At 41.0% G+C, this 21611-nt stretch overlaps 2 protein-coding genes across 5 annotated transcripts in view; both read left to right on the top strand.

Annotated features, from left to right (window-relative positions):
• Positions 1–14261, top strand: part of LOC6614332 (transcription factor E2f1) — a 39966-nt gene extending 25705 nt beyond the window's left edge. The window contains exons 1-7 of one of the 4 annotated variants that reach the window (XM_032723128.1): positions 1912–2825; positions 8013–8157; positions 8226–8793; positions 8925–9653; positions 10640–10889; positions 11072–11896; positions 12988–14261. In XM_032723128.1, the coding sequence (XP_032579019.1) occupies positions 8335–8793; positions 8925–9653; positions 10640–10889; positions 11072–11896; positions 12988–13115 (2391 nt within the window). In that variant the 5' untranslated portion in view covers positions 1912–2825; positions 8013–8157; positions 8226–8334 and the 3' untranslated portion in view covers positions 13116–14261. Of the gene's footprint in view, positions 1–1911; positions 2826–8012; positions 8794–8924; positions 9654–10639; positions 10890–11071; positions 11897–12987 lie in introns of those variants that run through there. The other 3 variants (XM_002038736.2, XM_032723129.1, XM_032723127.1) reach the window with 3 other exon arrangements.
• Positions 14262–15394: 1133 nt separating this feature from the next.
• LOC6614334 (insulin-like receptor) overlaps positions 15395–21611 on the top strand; it is a 45054-nt gene continuing 38837 nt past the window's right edge. The window contains exon 1 of the mRNA XM_002038737.2: positions 15395–15962. The gene's annotated coding sequence lies outside the window, so the exon portion shown is untranslated. The remainder of the gene's footprint in view (positions 15963–21611) is intronic.

Raw genomic sequence — 21611 nt, forward strand, 5'->3', positions numbered from 1 at the left:
TCCACCCAAGGATCGTGGGAAGTTCCCGCTTGCGCTCTTCTATCTGGCAGGCGAAAAAAAACCATCTTGCAGAAAATGGTTGGAAAAAATCAAGCATAGAGATACTCTAATTGCATATGTGTCGGGCGAGGGATGGGAAGGGGCAGTGGAAGGGGGGAAGGGGCAGGCTCAGGGGCCAAAGTTCTTCCTCTCTTTCTGCGTCCGTGAGGGGTGATTCTCGCCCCGCTTCTTCTCATTCTCCTTCTTCTTCTTCTTGTCTGCCGGCCTGGCTTATGGGAAATGCGAAAAAAATCACACTCACGGATCTGTGAGTGTCCTCGCCTCAGCACCCCACCCAAAAGAAACGCAAAGGATAACAGCCTCGAAACCAAAAAAAAAAAAACTGCCCAAAAAGTTAATAGAAATCGAAAACTGGAAAGGAGATTACATTGCTGGGTGGGGGTATGTTTCTCAGTTACTGGGCTTGGGATTATGGGAATGGGAAACACTGCGCAGATCGCCTGGCAAGTTGTACTGATTTGCGAGATACATTTGTGCACACAAAACCAGGAATGCAAATGGCAGCGGGCATGAGTTGTAAATATTTAATCAGATTGCTGTTAGAAAAAGTAACATGGTAGCGATTTTGGGATATTTATGAGTACAAACTTCGCATTATTCTCGAATGTATGAGTATTGTTTCTTTAGTAGAAAGTGCTTTTGCACTATAGTAGACTAATGGAAAATGGACTAGTGGAAAAACAAATAATATAAGAATGAAAAGCCAAATGTTTGAGCAGGTTTCTTTAATCAGGTCAGATGCTCAGCAAATAGATGAATTTAGTGCGATTTTACACTTTAGTTTTTATTCACTTATTTAAATACTAACTTTGCTTTATAAAGTTGCCAATCTTTAAGGTATATTATATGATTGATTAGCTGTGAGATGATAGATTCGTGTGCAGTGTCGAGTTATGCGATAGACCCATTTAATGGCTATTTCCGGCCTTAAAAAGTGAACCCCTTGTTGATGGGGCGCTGAAAATCGGCAACGCTGCAGCGCTGCTGCAACTACAACAATGTCGTCACTGCAACGCAATGCAACACTTGGCACACAACTGATAAAGATAAAGAAGATGGGGAAGCGGATGGGAGAGCGGGAGGGGAAAGGTTCTCTGCCAACGCCTCTGCCGGCGTCGCTGTTGATGTGGGTGCGGTAACAGCGACGTCGCCACTTCCGTCTGAGCGATTTTTAGCCGATTTGTAGCCGGCAAGCCGAAGAGAGCGAAAAGGGTTGGGGGCCAAAAGCAAAAGCCGCTCTCACCGAACATTCGAGTCTGGCTTCCACATGCCACATGTGAAGAGTAGGAAGCGGCGCCACTCAGATTCCACCCTCTTGCGCTTTCGCTTTCGGCCCCCTTCTCCTCATGCGTTCTCTCTCGTGCTCAGCTGTTGCCGCTAATTCGCTGCAATTAGCGGGGTTCTCTCAGCTTCAAGACTTGGTTTTTATTGCAAGCGAATTTTAAAATTTCAAATAAAAAGCTGAATAAAAGCTAAAAAAGACATTAGGTAAAATAATAAACCATTTAAAAAATCAATTCAGGAAGTGACTAATAGCCTTATTAAAGGTATTTAAATTTACTCTTCGCTTATAAATAATTATAATAATATTTTTCTTTTAAAACTCGAATGTATTTAATATTAATAGCCCAAAATATTCGTTCCCTTTTGAATTGACAACCTATCGTAATATCGAATAGCTATCGTTTGATCAGTTTGTCTCCACTCAATACACGATCCACTCTCTCCCGCTCACTCTCTCGTGTCGCGAGCGCTCAGCTGCTGACGCCTCGAATTCGCCGCTACAAGAGACGCCGTGCGTTTTGTGGCTCGTTGCTTGTTCCGTCGATTCGCCGCGTTCAGTGTTGTTGTCGCGTCGTGACGCTGCTGTTGCCGCTGCCGCCCCCACACACATGTGCGAGCAGAAAACACGTTACGAGGGGAAAATCGACGGAAAAATCCGAAAAAATATAAGAAAAGCTAACTGAAAAGAGTACAAGACTGAGGTATTGATAAGTTAATGTGATTTAATACACTAATTAAGCGAAAGTGGCCGGTATTAAAAGTGCCATTACGGTGGTGCTTACGTTTTCTCCGTCTGACGTAAGACTACTCCCTCTCTCTCTCTCCATCTCGTGTCTCTCCGATTCTCTTTCTCCGCGTGTGGATTGCGTTTTGCCGGCGACAGCGACTCCAAAAAAGACACGGCACAACACACTTTGTGGCCCAAGTTCAGTTCGCTTTTCGTCGCCAGTCCGCAAAAATGTGAAAATGGAAAACTGAGGGAAAAACCAAAAATCCGCAAAAGACTGCCACTGCAAGTAAAAGCACCAAGTCGCTGAGAAGCAATAGCAAATGCGCTAAAAAATCAAGAATAAAAAAAAAGAAAAGTGCGGGCGTGTAACAATTATGTGATATCTACAACAAATGCTCGAACTGCTGACGTCACGCACAGAATCGTAGAATATATAGAGAATAAAGAAGAGAAACGAAAACGTCGCGTAGTAAAGTTAAAAGTTCCCACACCACCGACGTACTCGCACTCACACACACACACAGACTGAGTCAAAAGAGTAAGAAGCAGCAGCACATTATACGTGGAATACAAAAAGTAACCGAAAGAAAATGCAAAACGCCCGCAAAAAATGAAAAATATGAAACGTGTGTGATATTCAAAAAGAGCAAGAAGAAGCAGGCGGCGGTGGAAAAAAAAAAGCAGAGCAATTTGTTGTGGTTGCGTGTGATATATAGAAAGCAAGTAAAACCAACAAAAATTCCATTTTTAGGTGCGTATTCAAACAAGAATAAAAAAGAAGCAAAGGGAGTTTCCACCTCACCGTTGATGATCAATTAATCATTCAATTTTGGGCTAAGCCCTCTAATAACCTCCAAAACCGATACGGTGAATAGCAGTCATTCGCTCACTCATTCAATTCCCCAACGCTCCAGTTTTCAGAGATAACGAATTGAAAATTCGGAGTCCATTAGTTTTTATTTCTATTTGCCCAAAGTCGACGGCGATTTCTTTATGGCGCCCCCCAGATTAACATTTTACTATATGTTAAAACAACAGTTCAGGTAACAGTTTAAAGAACTCGTGGTTTTTCTTCGAAGATTAGGACAGAAATACATTTCAAGTTAAATTTAATTTTGTAAAACTGTGCAGCACATGATTGGTCAACTAAGTGATTTTTTTTTGTGTTGACGTGGAAACAGGAAACAGGGGAATTCAAATTAAAGCTGATTAAAGCTGCATTAATTAAGTAATATGGTTGTTTCATAAATTAAAGTGATCTAAATGTTTCAAAATCTCAGATCATTTGACTGTTTAATATTTTCTTTGGCCTTGTATTTGGCGGTTACCTCTACCAATTTCGTCGGGTTAATTGGACTTGCATCAACAGTTTTCCGCTTTAATCTGTGCATGTACTTGACGACTGCACCACATAGTGTGTGTGTGTGTTTGCGAGTGTACATTATGTGTGGCCCCTGTTATCAGGCCTTGTGAGTACACAATATTCGATTGGCTCTATATGCGTCATCGCGTAAATGGCCAGGCGAAATAAAGTTTTGTACATTATGTACATATTTTGGTGTATGAAACGCAAAGGGGACTTCCCTGGAATTCTGCTTGCCTTGCCGGCATTGAATTTCCGCACCCACGCAATACTTTTCCCGTACCCCGGCTTTCTTTTTGTTTGCAGTTTTCTGTGGGCGAAATATTTTGCGACGCATTTTGTGCGCCTATCCCTGGACAAAAAGCCGCCTTCTCTTTCGCTCGTTCTCTTTTTCTCGACTTGGCCAGTTGGCAATAATTTTGGCTTTCTCAAACGAAAAAAGCCAAGGCGAGGCAAGGCTTACAGCCGTTTTAGTTTATATTACTTTTACCTTATTTTATTTCTGTAAGTGTGCAATTAAGTGGCTGCCTTATGTCTAGGTCCTTGCGGTTCATAAGAAGGAAGCCAAGTGTAATTGACCAAATGAAATTAAGATGATAGAGAAAATAAAACCGGCTAGAAAAAAGCATCCATTGGGCCAACAACAACAACAAGATGAAGAGAGATGTTCCATGTGGATTGTGTCTGTGAGTAACAGCTGTTATTCGGATTCAGGCCGGCTTTTACTCTCTACCTCTCTTTTCCCTAGCAGCATCCCCATCCCACACACACACAAACACATTGGAAGACTCTCTCTGTCTCTCTCTTGACTGCCGCTTAATACATAAAATTCGTGTTCTTCCTCTTTTTCTGGCTTTTGATTCACTTTTTTCTCTCTATTGCAATTGTTGTTGCTTAACACCTTGCACACTCGCACATTATTTATTTGTATTTATTTCATTTGTCCCTGCCTTTTTACTGCGCATGCAAAATGATGTGCAAAAAGAAAGCGAAACTTTTTATTAGCTCGTGGTATCTGTGTGGGTGTAAGTGAGCATGCATGTATGTTTTCGTGTGCTTGCGCCTGTGTGTGCGTGTGTCTGCATACATAACAACGTACATAATTAATAGCCATGTAAATGCATGATCTTCATAATTAATAACGGTAAATTGGCATGCCGGAGGAATACAGTTATGGCTGCAAATTAAATACCAGCCATTAGTTGCATTCGAATTGGGATTTTAACAGGAAATTTGCAGTGCAGTTATCAATTTAGCTAATATTTTATTAATAAGTGAATTGAGATTTCATGTCTGCAATTGGGCACAATTATTATTCGGGTTCAGACTTTATTTAAGTTATAACGAGTAAAGACCCGTTCATTTAACAATCTTCTCTACACCTTGCGGCCGGTTTTTGTTATACTAATTCGAAATTAACACGGAGAACGTGAGAGCAGAGCAGTAGTGGCAGTGAAAAGGTGAAGGGAGGGGAGGCGGCAGCGCTATCAAAAGTCGCATTGCGTGCCCTGAGTCGCTTGACTGCCTCCCTCCCCCGCCAAACACCCCTAACCGCCCACTGAAAAACCCCCAACGGAATTATTTACTCGGCCACATAATGTGTACGTTTTATTTTCTAGCCTTTTCTTTATCAGTCATACAAATGTTGTACGGCAAAGCAAAAGCAAGGCAAGGAAAAGCTATTCTAGGTTTTATTGTAGCTCCGCTCTGTTGCGCCAATGTTGATTGAAAAACGTAGAGATAGGGAAAGAGAAGAAAACGATGAAAAATAAAGAAAAACTTGTTATTCCTTTGCCGTGTAGGCCACATTTTCCACGATTTTCCAATGGCCGCTTCGTATTTTCATGTTCATTTCCCTGTTTGCATAATGTTATTTGTCTCTGTTTGCTTTGCCTTGTGCTTCGCCTTCTGCTGCTAGTTAAATGTATGCAGAGATGACTGACAAGTGCACTTAGAAGTTGTTATTATACAGATAAAGATATATTATCTTCGAGATACATTTTTGAGTGGCTATTGTTTGGAGAAACTTGAAAAGCGTCTAACAAGTTTTGTAGAATAATAAATAGTTATGACATGAGTGAGTTTTTTGATTTGTAATTACGTGTTTGTGTCAAGCTGTGAAGCAATTTCTTACTGTTGATAAGATAGGGGTGTCCCCATCGTAACCCCTGTATAATAATAAAATGTAATGTAAAGATGGAATTTTAGGGCCTCAAAAGGCCATTGAAGACCCACAAACTATATGACCCTTTAAAAGTAAGGCTTGATCTTATTTCTGCATTTTATTTGTATAATCTCAAGGCTTGCTAATCCGCCCTCTCCGTTTTTTTCTTACTTAATTGTGTTGTTTGGGTAATTTTATACGTCCCACTGTAATTTTAGATGCAAAATATTTCGAGCTACTTGTTCGCATTTTGCGTGCCGATCAAAAGAAATTTAAATTGGAAATTTCAATCGGCGAGACCTACCTGGTTTTTTCGGTACCCCCACTCTTACTCCTTCATCGTTCGTCTTTTGTCTGGCCCACATGATTTTAGCATTTCTTTGGGAGGGAGAAAGAGAGAGAGTATACAATTTCCATGTATAGGAGTTGAATTACCTGAGCTCATTCGTCTGTAAGCAGATACCGTTTTTTTTTTTAGCTTAAACACACATAAACACATTAACACACGCTCGAAGAATCACTGCAAAGCTTTTGGCCAATGTAGAAATGGTTGCGAAAAAGGGATGGGGATTAAGTTGCCGCCAACGCGACTGCATTTGAGTGGAGCAGAGATAGCAATATACAGAGAAAGAGAGTGGGAAGAGGTCGGGGACACGGTTTGAAATCTATTTAAATGTTTGCGTATAATGGGATACTATAATATATACAAATTACCAAGATTGCTTACGTATATTCCGACTCTCAGCGAAAGAATAAATATCTAAGATAAGCAGTTTCTGGATTTAGTCACCTTCAAGTGGTTGAAAATTTTAAAGGCGATTTGCGAGCTCCAAGGCCACTGTGCAATGCCAATTTCGATAGTCTGTCTACCTGGCGCGTTTGTCATTCCAATTTTTTTTGCAAATTTCAGCAAATTCCACGCGATATTTTAGCGGTCTCTGGCTCGCTTTACTTTATCATTCTCTGGGTGTTTTCTTGCAACTTTTAGAATAATTATCAGCTCGCGGAGTTGTGTTCCTATCTATTTTGCTAAACTCAGACGCGTTGGCTTGGCTGTTTGGCTAACAGTTTCTGTTATGCAAATTAACATTGCATGCAGGGCGAGCAGCGCTAATTGCCGTTCTTACCTGCCTGTTGTTGTTTTTATTCTTCTTTTTACGCTCATTTGAGCTTTTTAATTTGTTGTTGTCGTCTTCCATTCATGCTCGCTTTAGTTGCGAATGGGGCCAGAATTCCCCTAATGAACTTAAAGACGGGCTCGGCGGACAAGAGGTGACAGGTAGGCACACTGTGAAAAACGGTTGTACACTTATTTTATTAAATTGCTTTTTTATATCTATATAAAATATGGATGACATTGCGCAAGAAATGTAATATCACATGTAACAAAAATATATTTGACATTATTTTATCTGGTATATGTACCTTTATTTCTTTCAGTGCTTAGGCTGGTATTTTGCCAAAAGCGGTTAGTGCGGCAATAACGTTATTTTCTTCTTTGCCCGATGGTTTTTCTCGTTCCTATCTTTTGGCTTCTCTTTTGCGTTTGTTGTCTTGCCTCTGCCTTGTGATTCTTCCACACACATATTGATTGTTTAATATTTTATGCCGAGTTTATTGACATTTTGTGCGCGAACCTAAGCGCGTCTTCCTCTTGGCATCAGAAATAGTTTCGGCATGCTTCAGAGCGGACAGTTTCCCCTTTTCCCTTCTTCTAACACTTGAATCCGGTTCGGTCGAGCTTGTCGTTTTTTGTTAAACATTAATTTTTTTGTTCCTGTATTTCAGATTTTTGCTTATCATCTGGTTTTATGTGGTTAGTTGCCTTTCAAAACCGTAAATGACAAATGTTTTAAATGAAAAAAATAATATGTAAACATTATATACCACAAAACATTTTTCTGGAAAAAACTATTTTACTCAATATTATGAGTACGTTAACGTGTCACAATATTGCAAGTTCTCATGATTTCTAAGTACATTCATATAAGGTCGAAAAGATTTAAGAATCTATTTCTGAAACGAAAAGTTTATCAAACGATTGCAATTTTTGTCTCTTATCATGGCAGTTGGCTGTCGTGGGTTTGGCCATAAAAAAGACGTCGAAAAGTCTCTCGTTATTTACCGGTTTTCCGCTTAGCTACTCTCCTTTTCAGCCCTGTTTTTTTCTATAGTCGCGAAACTGTCTTTCGGTATTACCTTTCGATTCGTATTTATTTGCATTTCCACATACAAACATTCGCCCGTTCGCTTGTCGGTTGCGACTGGACATAAATAAGAGACAGATCAAAAGTTTAATGTGCCAAATGCATAAAATGTCGAGAAAGCAGGTCAATCTAGCTATAAATAAATCACACGCACACATACCGAACGCATTTAACCTTATCTATTCTTTGTTTGTTCTTTTGCAGATGTGAAGAATCCTTAGGTGCTAATTTAGTTGATAAGCGCAACCAGCAAGAGAGGAAAATAGAGAGCGATAAACAGAAACAATAAGTCAACCGACTCGCTGGAAATTCCGACTGGGTGGCAACTTTTCGAAGGCAGTGCTTAAAAGTATGCTACACTATAGTGCCAGCGATTGCCGACTGAGGCGAACCTAACAGAATCCGGCATATTTATAGAATATATACAGAAGAGAGAGAGAGAGGAGGAGAGAGTGAGAGTGAGAGGGGGAGAGAGTAAGAGTCAGGCGGAGAATCGCCGAGGAATCACGATAGAACCGGCAGCGAAATGTCCAAGTTCTTTGTGAATGTTGCCCCCATCAACAACAGCAGCAGCAGCAGTAGCCACACGACCACCAGCAGCAACACCCAGCGACTCCAGCAGCACCAACAACACTATGGCGGGGGCGGGACAACCGGCCACACTATGGTGGCCCGCAGACTCCACTACGATCTGCACGGCCGCGTCAACAACAACAACAACATTGTGATTAAGAACGAGTCCCTCGACTTGGACTACGATCACGGCCTGAGCAGCAGCGACAGCAACAGCAACGGCGGCGTGGCAGCCCACCTGCGAGATCATGTCTACATCAGTCTGGACAAGGGGCACAACACGGGGGCAGTGGCAACAGCAGCGGCGGCAACGACGGGCCACACGCAGCAGCAACTGCAGCAGCACCACCACCAAAATCAGCAGCAACGCAAGGCGACCGGCAAATCAAACGATATCACAAATTATTACAAGGTCAGTTGGAGTTTTATGTGATATGTTGCTAATAATAATAATACATCAATAACAGAAGATTATTGATATAAAAAAAACAAAGAGAGGAATGCGTTTCAGTAAATAACACTGTTTCATCCTCGGACTTTCAGGTCAAACGTCGGCCCCACGCCGTCAGCGACGAGATCCACCCGAAGAAACAGGCCAAGCAGAGCGCCCACCACCAGACGGTGTATCAGAAGCACACGACCAGCAGCACGCCCCAGCAGCTGCGGCACAGCCACCATCAGCTGCGCCACGACGCGGATGCCGAGCTGGACGAGGATGTGGTGGAGCGGGTGGCCAAGCCGGCATCGCATCACCCCTTTTCGCTGTCGACGCCCCAGCAACAGTTGGCCGCGTCGGTGGCCAGCAGTTCCTCGAGCGGAGATCGCAATCGGGCGGACACCTCGCTGGGAATACTGACCAAAAAGTTTGTGGACCTGCTGCAGGAGTCACCGGATGGCGTGGTGGATCTGAACGAGGCCTCCAATCGATTGCACGTTCAGAAGCGGCGCATCTACGACATTACCAATGTCCTCGAAGGCATTAACATCCTGGAGAAGAAGTCGAAGAACAACATCCAGTGGCGCTGCGGGCAGTCGATGGTCAGCCAGGAGCGATCGCTGCGCATCGAAGCGGATTCGTTGCGGCTGGAGCAACAGGAGAACGAGCTGAACAAGGCCATCGACCTGATGCGCGAGAATCTGGCTGAGATCTCCCAGGAGGTGGAGAACTCCGGCGGCATGGCCTACGTCACGCAGAACGACCTGCTCAACGTGGATCTCTTCAAAGATCAGATCGTCATCGTGATCAAGGCGCCGCCAGAGGCTAAGCTTGTGGTGAGTATTCGATTTGCGACAACCAGGATATGTTTATTATCCAAGGTGTGAACAATATTAATTCAAGAGCATTAGTACTTAATCGAAATCCGTCGATCCTACCCATCTTTTATTTCTGTACGAACGGCTCATATCGTTGTGCAGTTTCCATATTCATTGTCTACGTCAGAGCTTTTCCTAGCTTTTCTTTGCTTTTTTCTAGTCATCGGTGCTTCTTCTTAGCGTCTGCATGCCATTAAACGTGGCGCTTATTTATAGAAGCCCATCGCAACGGCAGACACGACAGGCGAAATGGAATCCCGCCCAGCCGTCGTCCCTCCTGGCCACCTTCCATTTGATATCAAGTAAAAATTTGTGGCCTCGTCCACCGAAGTTCTCCAACCGCCGTTGTTTTGTTGCTCGGTCTTCCTAGATGCCGCACTATTTATAAAAATATAGCAATGCTTAATGTATCCGCTCGCCTTGAACTGCTAAATGAACTTGCGCTCGCACTATTTTCTGTGCAGACCCGGCAGCATTTGTGCTTATGGATTTCCCCCGATAGTTGAACCCTCCAGAGATCCTCATTTGGCCCACAGAACTGCCAAAGTTTGTATATGTTGCAAGCCCGCTGGCAACGCCAGTAACCGATTGCCGAATTAACAAAAACGCAAAAGGGGGGCTATAAAAAAATTAAATAAAATAAAATAAAAGAAGACGACAGGGGGGCGCGAAACAGCGAAAAGCAAAATATCATTTCTAAAAATAAGCGTGCGGCAAAAAACAAAAAAAACGCTGCTCATTCTGAGGCTCGCTTCATTTGTGTTTCTCTTTTGCTGCCAAGCGGTCGGCGACCGCTTTAAAATTTCAACCGCTCCCCTTCAACTTAACCGTTAGTTCCCCCGTTTGCCATTTATCGGTATTTAATTATTGTATATACGTGCGTACGTATGAACCTACTTATGGAATTTGGTTAGTAATCTGGTTTCGTTTGTATTTTTTCTCAGCTGCCCAACACAAAATTGCCGCGAGAGATTTACGTGAAGGCGGAGAACAGCGGGGAGATCAATGTCTTCCTCTGCCACTCTGACACCTCGCCGGAAAATTCGCCGATCGCGCAGGGAGCCGGCTACGTTGGAGCCCCCGGAGCAGGATGTGTCCGTACGGCCACCTCCACACGACTGCATCCGTTGACCAACCAGCGACTGAACGATCCGCTTTTCAACAATATCGATGCCATGAGCACCAAGGGATTATGTGAGTTTAGGTTTAATACGTAGGATACATTTTTATAGTCAATAGTTATAAATTGCCAACTATTACTACTATTAACGAATATTTGAACCATTTTTAAAGCCAGTAGCGAGTAGAATGTATTTAATTGTGTTTTTCATACCTCTTCGTTGTACGTATTTACTAATTTAGTTTTCTTATTGCAGTTCAAACGCCCTACCGCTCGGCTCGCAACCTCAGCAAATCGATTGAGGAAGCCGCCAAGCAGTCCCAGCCTGAATATAATAACATTTGTGATATTGCGATGGGCCAGCATCATAATCTGAACCAGCAGCAGCAGCAACAACAGTTGCTGCAGCAGCCGGAGGAGGACGATGTGGACGCGGAGCTGAACCAGCTGGTTCCGACACTGACAAATCCGGTGGTCCGGACCCATCAGTTCCAGCAGCAGCAGCAGCAGCCCTCCATCCAGGAGCTGTTCAGCAGCTTAACAGAATCCTCGCCTCCAACGCCCACCAAGCGGCGTCGGGAGGCAGCAGCCGCAGCAATTGCCGCAGGCAGCGCAACAACAGCAACCACTACGCTTAATAGTCATAACAACAGAAACCACAGCAATCATAGCAACCACAGCAACCATAGCAGCAGCAACAGCAAATCCCAACCACCCACAATAGGCTACGGCAGCAGTCAACGACGCAGCGATGTGCCCATGTATAATTGTGCAATGGAAGGCGCAACCACAACATCTGTAGCAGCAGATGCGGTGGCTGCCACATCGCGATCGGCCGCAGCAAGCTCGCTGCAGATGCAGTTTGCTGCCGTCGCGGAGAGCAACAACAGCAGCAGCAGCGGCGGTGGCGGCGGCTATGGCAGCATCGCTGGCGCTGGCGCCAACGCTGATCCCCATCAGCCGTTCAGCCATGACCGCAACAGCCTGCCGCCCGGCGTGGCCGACTGCGATGCCAACAGCAACAGCAGCAGTGTCACGCTGCAGGGCCTCGATGCTCTCTTCAACGACATTGGCTCGGACTGTAAGTACTTGAGCAGCTAGCTCTGTCCTTAGCACTAAGCGCCTAAAATAATAGTTGTAGTGTATGGGCAAAGGTATACAAAGATGACTCATGCCTGGTGTTAAGTACTTTGCAAAATATGTGTACATATCTTTAACCGATCATGCTTGCAACCGCCTGCCGCTCATTCATACATGATCACTTTGCATCTGTCTTTAGTAAATATTGAAAGATACGCAGCTCACTGAGGTGCCTACGATGCATTTAGATCTCCATGAGGCGCACTTGTCAAGAACTTTCTCTGTGACCCGCGTGTACTTAAAAGCCGCATCACAGTCTGAGTTCTTGCTGAGTGCGAAATCCTCGAAGCAACATTAAGCGAAATCATGGGTCGATTACAAAAAAAAAACATTTACTTATTTCAAAATTTTCAATTTGTTTAATTTTTACAACCTTTCGGCCAACGAGAATCAGTTCAAAATTGACAATTTGATTTTATTTTCATTTTCGTTAAATCAAATTCATTAATCAGATGGAAAACGAGCCAAAAAAGCAGGGCAAGATAAATTGAAGTGAAAGTGATATTATTGACACTTCAACTCCTAAATATATATATGTAAATAAATTTACAAGAAGTAAACCCAACCCTATATAACATTTATCATTGTGTTTCATCCACAACTTTTACTTTCACACTGTGCTAACAACGAAACGGTAACCATTTACTAATAATATTAAATAATTGTGCATAAATGTATATATGTATATATCGACATAAAACCCGCCGCCTCGTCAGCAATCGTCCTCGTGTCAAATTCATTTTGGAACTGAATTCTCGTGGGTCTGCACTGACAACACTGACCGCTCCAGGGCCAATTGTTCATTTTGAAATTGAAATTCTGTAGCACCATGAGATTCAGCTCTGGCGTGAATTTCAAACATGCATCCACAACATCTCTCGCTCTATCAGCTCTCTCTCTCCTTTTCTATGGTTGTCCAGATGAAATCGTCTATAACCCAATGTAAAATCATATGCAGCCAGCCCAGCCCCGAACTCCAGAACATCCAGTAATGCCGGAACATTCAGTAATGTGTTGCATTCTTATTTACAGACTTCAGCAACGATATTGCCTTTGTGTCCATCAATCCGCCGGACGACAACGACTATCCGTATGCGCTGAACGCGAACGAGGGCATCGATCGGCTGTTCGACTTCGGTTCGGATGCCTATGGACCCTAAGAGGAGACGTCCACGAACACAATCACAACCACACACACACACATATGTCTACAAAATTGGGATTCTGGGGGTGTTTATAATTTTAAATTATATACAAATGGCAAAAGAAAAAAAGAAACAAAGCCAGAAAATTATTAAATTATTTGATTGCAAATACTAGAAACCACAAAAAATCCAAAAACAAAACACAAAAAAAAGCGAATCAGCAAAACTTAATGAAACTAAGTTGTGTGTACAATTTTAAGCTTAAAAATATATACATTTAAATTTATAACCCAAACTAATTTAAGCGAAACAAAACGAGAACACAAAATCTACTTTACAAAAACTCAGCCTCACGAGAGAAATAGGGAGAAGTCGTAGAAAGAAAGGCCACATTTTATAAGCAAATTTTAATTTTAGCCTTTAAAGAAAGCAAATAGATTCAGGAATACTATTTAAACGATTGGATAACACAAAAACTGCGAATACTTCCCTCTTATCAAACAACTTTTTGGGCTAGAACTGTCTGTAAATTAGTAAAAATAATACCAACACAAACACACACACTTATATAATTTTAAATTAGAAAACAAAATAGTTGTAAAACCAATCAACATTAAACAATAAAAAGAAAATCAATTTCAAATTGTAAAATATATCGAAGACATTTCATATTAATATGGAGCAGTAGAAGAGGAAGAGAACTCCGGGGCCCCCCACGAGATGGCTTTGGTTCGCCCCAAATTCGCCCTTCCTGTTTTAGTGACGCATGCAACAGAATCCTCTTCTGCCATTTGTTTCATTTGCTTGGATTTATCGATTGATTTTTAATTATAATATTATTAAAGCTATAACTATGTATCATAATTTGTTATTGTTATAAAATTTAAACTGTAAACACACACATGGGCCCAATAGCAGTTTATTCATAGAAGCCAAATCATCCCACAAAACAAACAACCAACCACTTAACAGAGTCAACTACAAGTACATAAATAATTATTTAAACTATCTCCTAGTAGTTATATATTTAACTAAACGATAGATAAAAGCAACAAACAAATGCAAATCATACAATTGTAAAAAATCAATAAGCAGAGGAGAACCACAAAAAGCCGAAACCACTGTATAATTGTACGTTTTATTTGTATAAGAGAAAACACACTTGTTAGGTACTTTTCTTTCTTTCCAAAAACAAACACATGAAAAAAAGAGAAAATAAATATTAGAAAAACGAAGGAAACTTTAAAATAAACAAAATAAATTTTTAAAGCCGAATGTCTACTGTTTCAATTAAACTGAATATTGAAGTTTCTCAACCCGAGTTAAATAAGGTGAAGTTTGTCATGTTCACAAGAAGTGTTTTTAGCAAACTTATTTTTTAACTACTCAATTTTGAATCTTCATTTGGAGTCTTTTGGACCTTATGAGACTATTTTTCGCAATACGGTAAAATAGGTTTCCTTTTAACACGGAATTTTATTTTTAATAAAGTATAAATACTGGTTTTTCAATTTCGTTCCAAAATTAATGACTGTACTGTTTTATACATCTTTTCAAAAATTTTGTAATCTCCAAATTAAATTTTGCCTATGATTACTTAGCAGATTTGTTTGTTCTGCATGGTTTTAAAGCACACTCGGAAAGCAGTAAAGCAGTACACTGCTTGCAATTTACGAAATTCATGTATGGCGGGCCATCAAAGCAGTAAAGCAGTGCACTGCTTGCAATTTACGAAATTCATGTATGGCGGGCCATCTTTAAACTTAAAACTTGAAAAAATTTTGTGAGTAGCTGCACTGACTGTCAAATTTTAAATGTATTATTTTTATATTTTTATATAATTAAATACATATATAATTATAAATGTATTACGTTATCACGTAGGCGCGGAGTTCAAGGTAATGATTAAGCTTTATTACATGGAAAGTAGAGGCTGTTGGAATGATTAACTAAAAGTATTTCCAATGTCATTAAGAAAACGAGAACATAATAGCGCTATTATTTTATTACATTATATAGATTTTTCTTAAAAAAAAAGTGATCTCAGAATGTAATGTTTAATGACATTAGGCTCATATAAAAGTTTTTACAAATGAAATATCCGTTTTTAGTGCGCGAGGATTTAGTAGTGGCGTGTTGGTAAACGAACATCTCTGATGTAGGTGGCGCGCTAGTGTAACAGCCGGTCACTAACAGAGTTCTGTAAGCGGGCAAAAGACAGAGTTTAAAAACGACCGAACAGAGTTGGAAAACGCGCGAAACCGAAAATCGCGTATACAACAAGGGTAACGGCTGGCAGTGTTTCACGCGATTTCGAAACGTTGAGATCGTTGCCGCGGTCGCCGTAAATTGAAAATCATCGCTGTCAAATAAAGGCCACAGTGAATTGCCGATATCTAATACTGTGCAAGGCGAAATTGTGTGCCCCAGCATTTCGTGAATGAAAAGTGCGAAAATACGAAATACAGAGCAATAGTGCGAGGTCTGTGGAGTTCGAATTGAAGAAATTCCACGAAATACAAGTGCGGGCGATTCTCGTGTGCTGGCGAGAGTGCGGCTTGTCCGGGTGTGTGAGTAAAATTCACGGTAAATAAATAAATAAAATTTGTGTACACACACATACACACACACGTCCGCGCTCCTATTATTTATATATACACAGCATGTTGTGAAGTTGCGGCGCAAAAAGAAAGCACGCGAATAAAACATAAGAAAATTTAATTACGCCTGCGTCTGGGAAAGTGCGTCGTTCTATTTTGAAATCGATACCAAAATAAAATACAAATAGAAAAAAATCAAAAAATAAGGTGACACAACAACAACTGGAACAACAATGCACGACAACAACAACGGTGCAAAGGGGTATGTAACAAAAACAACAAATAATAATAAAACGGATAATAGTAGTGAGAACGTAACTAGGAAAATACCCGACTGAAATTACTACGCAGCAGCAATTTATGCCAAGTTGATTTTGCTCTCCTCCTCCTCCTCTCTCCGCCCGGTTCCTCATGTTCCTTTTGTTGTTGTTCCATATCTATCATATCTTGGGCTGTTGTTGTTCTTCTTCTTCGCACACCGCTTTACGTCTCCGTTTTGTGAATGAGCGGCGCAGCCAACATTGTTCTCTTTTTCTCTCTCTCTCGCTCTCTCTAGCGTGCGGAGAGCGGCTGCGCGAAGAGAGGCGGAAAAGAAATGGAAGAATTTCGATTGCTGCCGGTTTTTGTTTTATTATTGTTGTTGTTGTGCTGGTTTATTTTTTATTGTTGCACGCATTTTGAAAAGTGGTACAGATAGATAAGTTTTCCATTGCATTAAATGAAGCTAGCTCTAAAAAAATAATTAACGTTTTTATTAAAATAGTATTTCATGAAATTACTTAGTACTATTGCTAAAAACTGTCTTTTTATTGTCCTTGGTAAATTAAAATGAATGTCTGTGTAATTATTCAAGCGTCAATAAGAGCTATTCAATAGAATGTTATTAGATATTTATTGAATAGCATAAATTAAAAAAAAATCAATGAAATTCATAGAAGTGTCTTGGTCGACTTCCATGAAACACCCATGTATTTTTCCTTAAAAAGCTCCTTCTCAAATCTACCGCCCTCACTATGTTTGTTGCTCACCCCCACCGAATGCAAAACTAAAATTTTTATTTAATATTTCAAAAATAAATTTATGCTCACCTGTTGACTTGCCAAGACTTTAAAACCTTTATAATTCTCAAGTTATACTTTGGAAAATGTGTTGTTTTTTTAATGTATGTTGGACACCACATTTTCAGTGGTTGTCAAAAAGGCATGACACTGCTGTTTTTTATATTATTTTGGAGCTCGTAATTAGAGTGACCAAAATGCTGAGCAAACCAGCCAAATATATATCCAGTATAATTTTGAAGCTTTCACTCGCTAAAATAATTCCCAAAAAGTTGAGCAAACTATTTGCTCAAACTGTGATCATATAAATGGGGTTTCTTTTTATCTCTAAGGTATATAAGATATTCATTAAATTTAGTTATCATAATCACTGAGACATTGTAAAAACTTTTGAAGCTTGTACAATGTTTTTATTTTACATACATTAATTATTCTATGACATGTAACTTTTTATCGAACAGTTCGAGGCTTTAATGACTAAATGATATTCAAATTGGGCTTTTGAAACTTGTGTTATATCCGCAACGGAAGCAGATCAATAGATCGGGGATCTGTGGGTGTACTCAAGTAGTGAAAAATGGGAAGACATTTCCCAAATAACTGGCGTGGAGATATTACGGGTAATTACGGTTTTATGGGCGGGAAGGTGGGAAATGGGAAAATGTGGAGATGGGTCCGCTTGCTAATTAAAAAGCATAAGCACTAATTGGCGTGCCGCTGCGCTTGTTGTTGCTATTTCCTTTGCCGTTGGACTGCCCACTTGCTGTGCTCTTATTATATTCGCGTTATTATTGTATAATAAGAGAGAAATGCCATAAAAAAATTGGGAGGTGGGGTTAAAACAACAGGGAAAACCGAAGTAGAAAAAAACACCAGAGAATTGCGCATTTTTGTATTAATCATGCTATATTTTTGACGAGGCCCGAAGAATGTTGGCCAATGTATTTGTATTTGTGCGTAATTTATTTATTTTTAAATCGAGTTTGCCTGCCTGCTCCCTGTACATGTGTGTGTTCGTGTGTGTGTGTGTGCGAGCATAAGTGCGAGTGTGTGTGCGTGCTTCGACAAAAATAAGTCGCCGCAATAACAAATTGCTGAAATAGAACCAAAATAAAGCCGAAGAACAGAAGAGATCTATAGAGGATGAGGCAATGACGGAACCCGGGCCAAGTTTGTTGTTGTTGCGCCTGCTTTTGTTTCTCTGTATTTTTATTATTTTATTTTCGTGCATGTTATTTCTGATATTGGCTTTTTAATGGTGTGGCTAAAAACCGGAAATTGTTTGTCCGGCTATTGTTGATGACGTATGACCATCGAGTTGTTGGCGGCTTTGGCGCATAATTTGGCCACACTAATTAACAGTGCCGAAACGAACAACAAAAACACACATGCCGCCACCAACACGAATGCCTTTTAAAGCGAGAAAAAAACAAAAAAAATGCTCTGACCACATGTCTAAACGTAGCTGCGCGCAGTCCAGAAAGAGAGGGCACGATTGCCGAAAGAGAGTGGCCGGTGATAAGCCTGTATGTGTGTGTGTGTGTGTGCTGTTGCTTATGTGTGAGCCGAGCGAGACAAACAGACAGGTGTCATTGACCTTTTTCGCTGCGAAACAGCACACACACAGCCAAACAATTTTGTGTGCACTTTTTTCAGCTGCGTTTGCTTCTTTTCCCTCTCCACCCGCTGCCCCTCCCTTTCCCAGTCTCGCCCTGCTGCCGCTGCTGCTTTTTCGCCTTTGTTGTTGCTGCTGCCTTCACTGCTTATGCTGTGAACTGCTTGGCCTTGAACTTAGACGCGCGTCTTCTAATCGCTCCACACTCCCTCCGCTGCCACTCCCCCTTCTGCGCCACACATATGCATGCACGCACTGCGATGTTGTTGTTTTTGTATTTATTAATGGGACCAGGAATGCAAGACAATTCGACTGTCCACTAGTCGAAAATATGTCATTAAAAACAAAATGAGTATGATAATTGAACGAAATATATTTCAATTCTTCGATTTAATGTTATTTGCAGTTGGTTCCAAAACAATATGATATTTTTCTCGTGCAATAATATTTTTTTAAAATTGGTTTAAGTGACTTGTCAACTTCCCAAATACATGTTTCAAATATGTATGTTAGTACATATGTACATCTGTATGTACATGACCGATCATCACCAAGGTGATTGTGGGATCTCTGTGAAATCAGATTCTCCTTTATTGTTATTATTGCGCTGAACAAGCTGTGCGTTTTGGATCACGCCCAAATTGGTATTAATTACGCAAGCCGTGTAGCTTCCATTTGTTTTGCCATTGCGAAATGCAACGTATTTGCAGTGAGTCAACTTTGTTTTCGCTATACCAGCCGCTCTTAATTGTGTTTTTATTTGCATTCGACTCGCGGAATATCGAATGAATCGGAATTGATTGTTCCAAGAAGCGATGCGAGGGTAGCCACAGTGATTCACATGCGGACTCGCATCTCTCAACCGCTCAACCAGCCATCCATCCGTCCAGCAGACATCGCCACCCACCACCCATCACCCATCATTACACGCAGCTGCTGCCGAATCTTATCATGGGAAGAGGGTCTAAGGTCCAAGTAAATAATAACCAGCCGCAACAGCCATGGCAATAACACTAGTGCTGGCGACAGCGGGAACAAAAGTAACGCATGGAGCCAGCCCCTCCACGCGCACACTTGGAGCCAACAACACATGACATGGTCGACGTTCGTCAGCCGGTCGTATGACGAGAGTCTCCCCCGGTTTCACCTTCCCTTCGGAAGTCTGCAGTCGCCTACGCATGAGCCTCGAACACACTTACAAGTGCGGCCATGATAATAGATCTGCCACATAAATAGTTCTTAATAGTTTGAACAGGAAAGGAAATCGTTGACAGCTTGGGAATATCCACTGATAATTGTGTCCAAATATTAAATATTTTATTGCACGGTTGTCCTTGATTTCATTACTAGTTGCCTTTTTTTGTTTTTAAAACTTTTTGCTGATCCTCAAGCCAATGAGTCACCGCAGAATTGTAGTATTTCTTCCGCCGCTGTGCACACCCATTTATTTCGCAGTGCGTACAATTATGGTTTTCACTGTGTGATTTAAAGAACAGCAATAACAAATGTATTATAGGAAAACTTAAGTATAATAAACTGCTGGTGCGAATGGCAACTAAAGATACAGGAAATTTAGGGGGTAAGCTGCTCGACGTGGGTGGGTGGTAGTGGTGGTGGCGGTGGTGGTGGTGGTATTGGTGGTAGTGACGGGCGGTGGACAGGCGATGACGTGGTGTTTATATGGTTACGGGATCTTGTGATCATTTTGTATGGGACCGTCTTCTCGTGAAAGTGTTTATTCGGTATCTCATTCGGCGACACACACACTCGCATGAGAATACACCCACAAGAATCAACAATTGGCCAATGGCAAGTTGTTTGTTTTGATATTTTGATTCCAGATTATGGGCAATCTCTGCGGATAGTGAGTAAGGATTAAGAGCTTATCAAACTAGTTGTCCGTGATTAGCCATGTTACTCGCCTGATAATTATATGTGGGAATACATTGTATGACTAATAAAGAACATATTAACGTAAGCTTATGTAGCGATTTATTTAATCTATTACATTAGTTTTGTAACAGGTATGTTACGTATTTATGTACAAACGTAATAAATATATCACTTAATTAGCGGCAGATTGGAATTTAGATCTGATTCTACTTTTATGTTCTACTTTTATGCAGTAGAATTAAAATTGTAATTTTGACGTTTAATGTTTTGAGGAAATTTATTGGCAACCGCAATAAATCATTAACGATTAAACAATTTAATAAGTATCAGGCTTTTAAGATTTTGATTTCGTCACCAAATTATTTTTAAATCTTTAAACTTCCATCATCCTTTTTTATCTGTTCGAAAACCTCCAAAATCTTCCTTAAACCAGATAGTAACTAGACAAAACTGATCTTCTGTCTCAATGTCATGTTTTTTTATTGTGGGAAAATAAATTTAGGTTTAATGAACTTTAAGCTTATTTAGGTTTTATGTGTTGTTGTATATTTTGTACTGTAAATTCTTTTGAAACCGAAAAAAAAATATTGGCGAATTCTTTTGAATATCTCGTGACTTAACGGACTTGATATTACCCTTTCCGTAATTTTAAGACCTTGTTAGTATCAATATGAGCAACAAATGTCTGCCCCTTAGTTGTTTTTATTGCCCGTTCTCCTTTTGACAATTTAATACTGTCTCTGTCGCTCAGATATGACCGTCTCGCTCCCACTGCACATTGTTTTTGCTTTTTCGGCATTTCGCTTTGCGCAGTTATTTGTTTTTCTTGTTTTGAAAGATTCCGTTTTCGTATTGACATTCGTTTATTATTTTCCGTTGCCAGCTTTCGAGTGTGTGTTGGTGTAATAAACATCACACGTGGTTGCATTTCTACACAGCCCGTCTCCCTCATGCGCCCACACGCTGCAGGCACCAGAGCGGGTGAGCGAGATCTTCTATTTTGTTTTTGATAAAGTGCGTGCTGCTGTTTGCCTTTTTATGGCGATGTGTGTGTTCGACGGGTGTACGCGAGTGTGTGCTGTGGCGCTTGGAGCATTTTGCTTGTGTACTGCTTACGTCGACGCCGACGTCGCTGCTGGATGGGTGGCTGCGCTGCGGTTTGATACCCGTTAGATAACAATGGGTATGTTGTATTCGTTCAAAATGCTGAGTGTAAATTCGATCCTGCATCATACAGAGGTGGTCAAAATTATTTTCACAAAGTGCATTTGAGTGAAATGTGAAAAGTGAAAATACTTTTGACCACCTCTGTATATATCATATATGGCTGTTAAAAGCATATAGG

The sequence above is a fragment of the Drosophila sechellia genome, chromosome 3R (genome assembly GCF_004382195.2).
Source record: "Drosophila sechellia strain sech25 chromosome 3R, ASM438219v1, whole genome shotgun sequence".
In the NCBI taxonomy this organism is placed as follows: domain Eukaryota; kingdom Metazoa; phylum Arthropoda; class Insecta; order Diptera; family Drosophilidae; genus Drosophila; species Drosophila sechellia.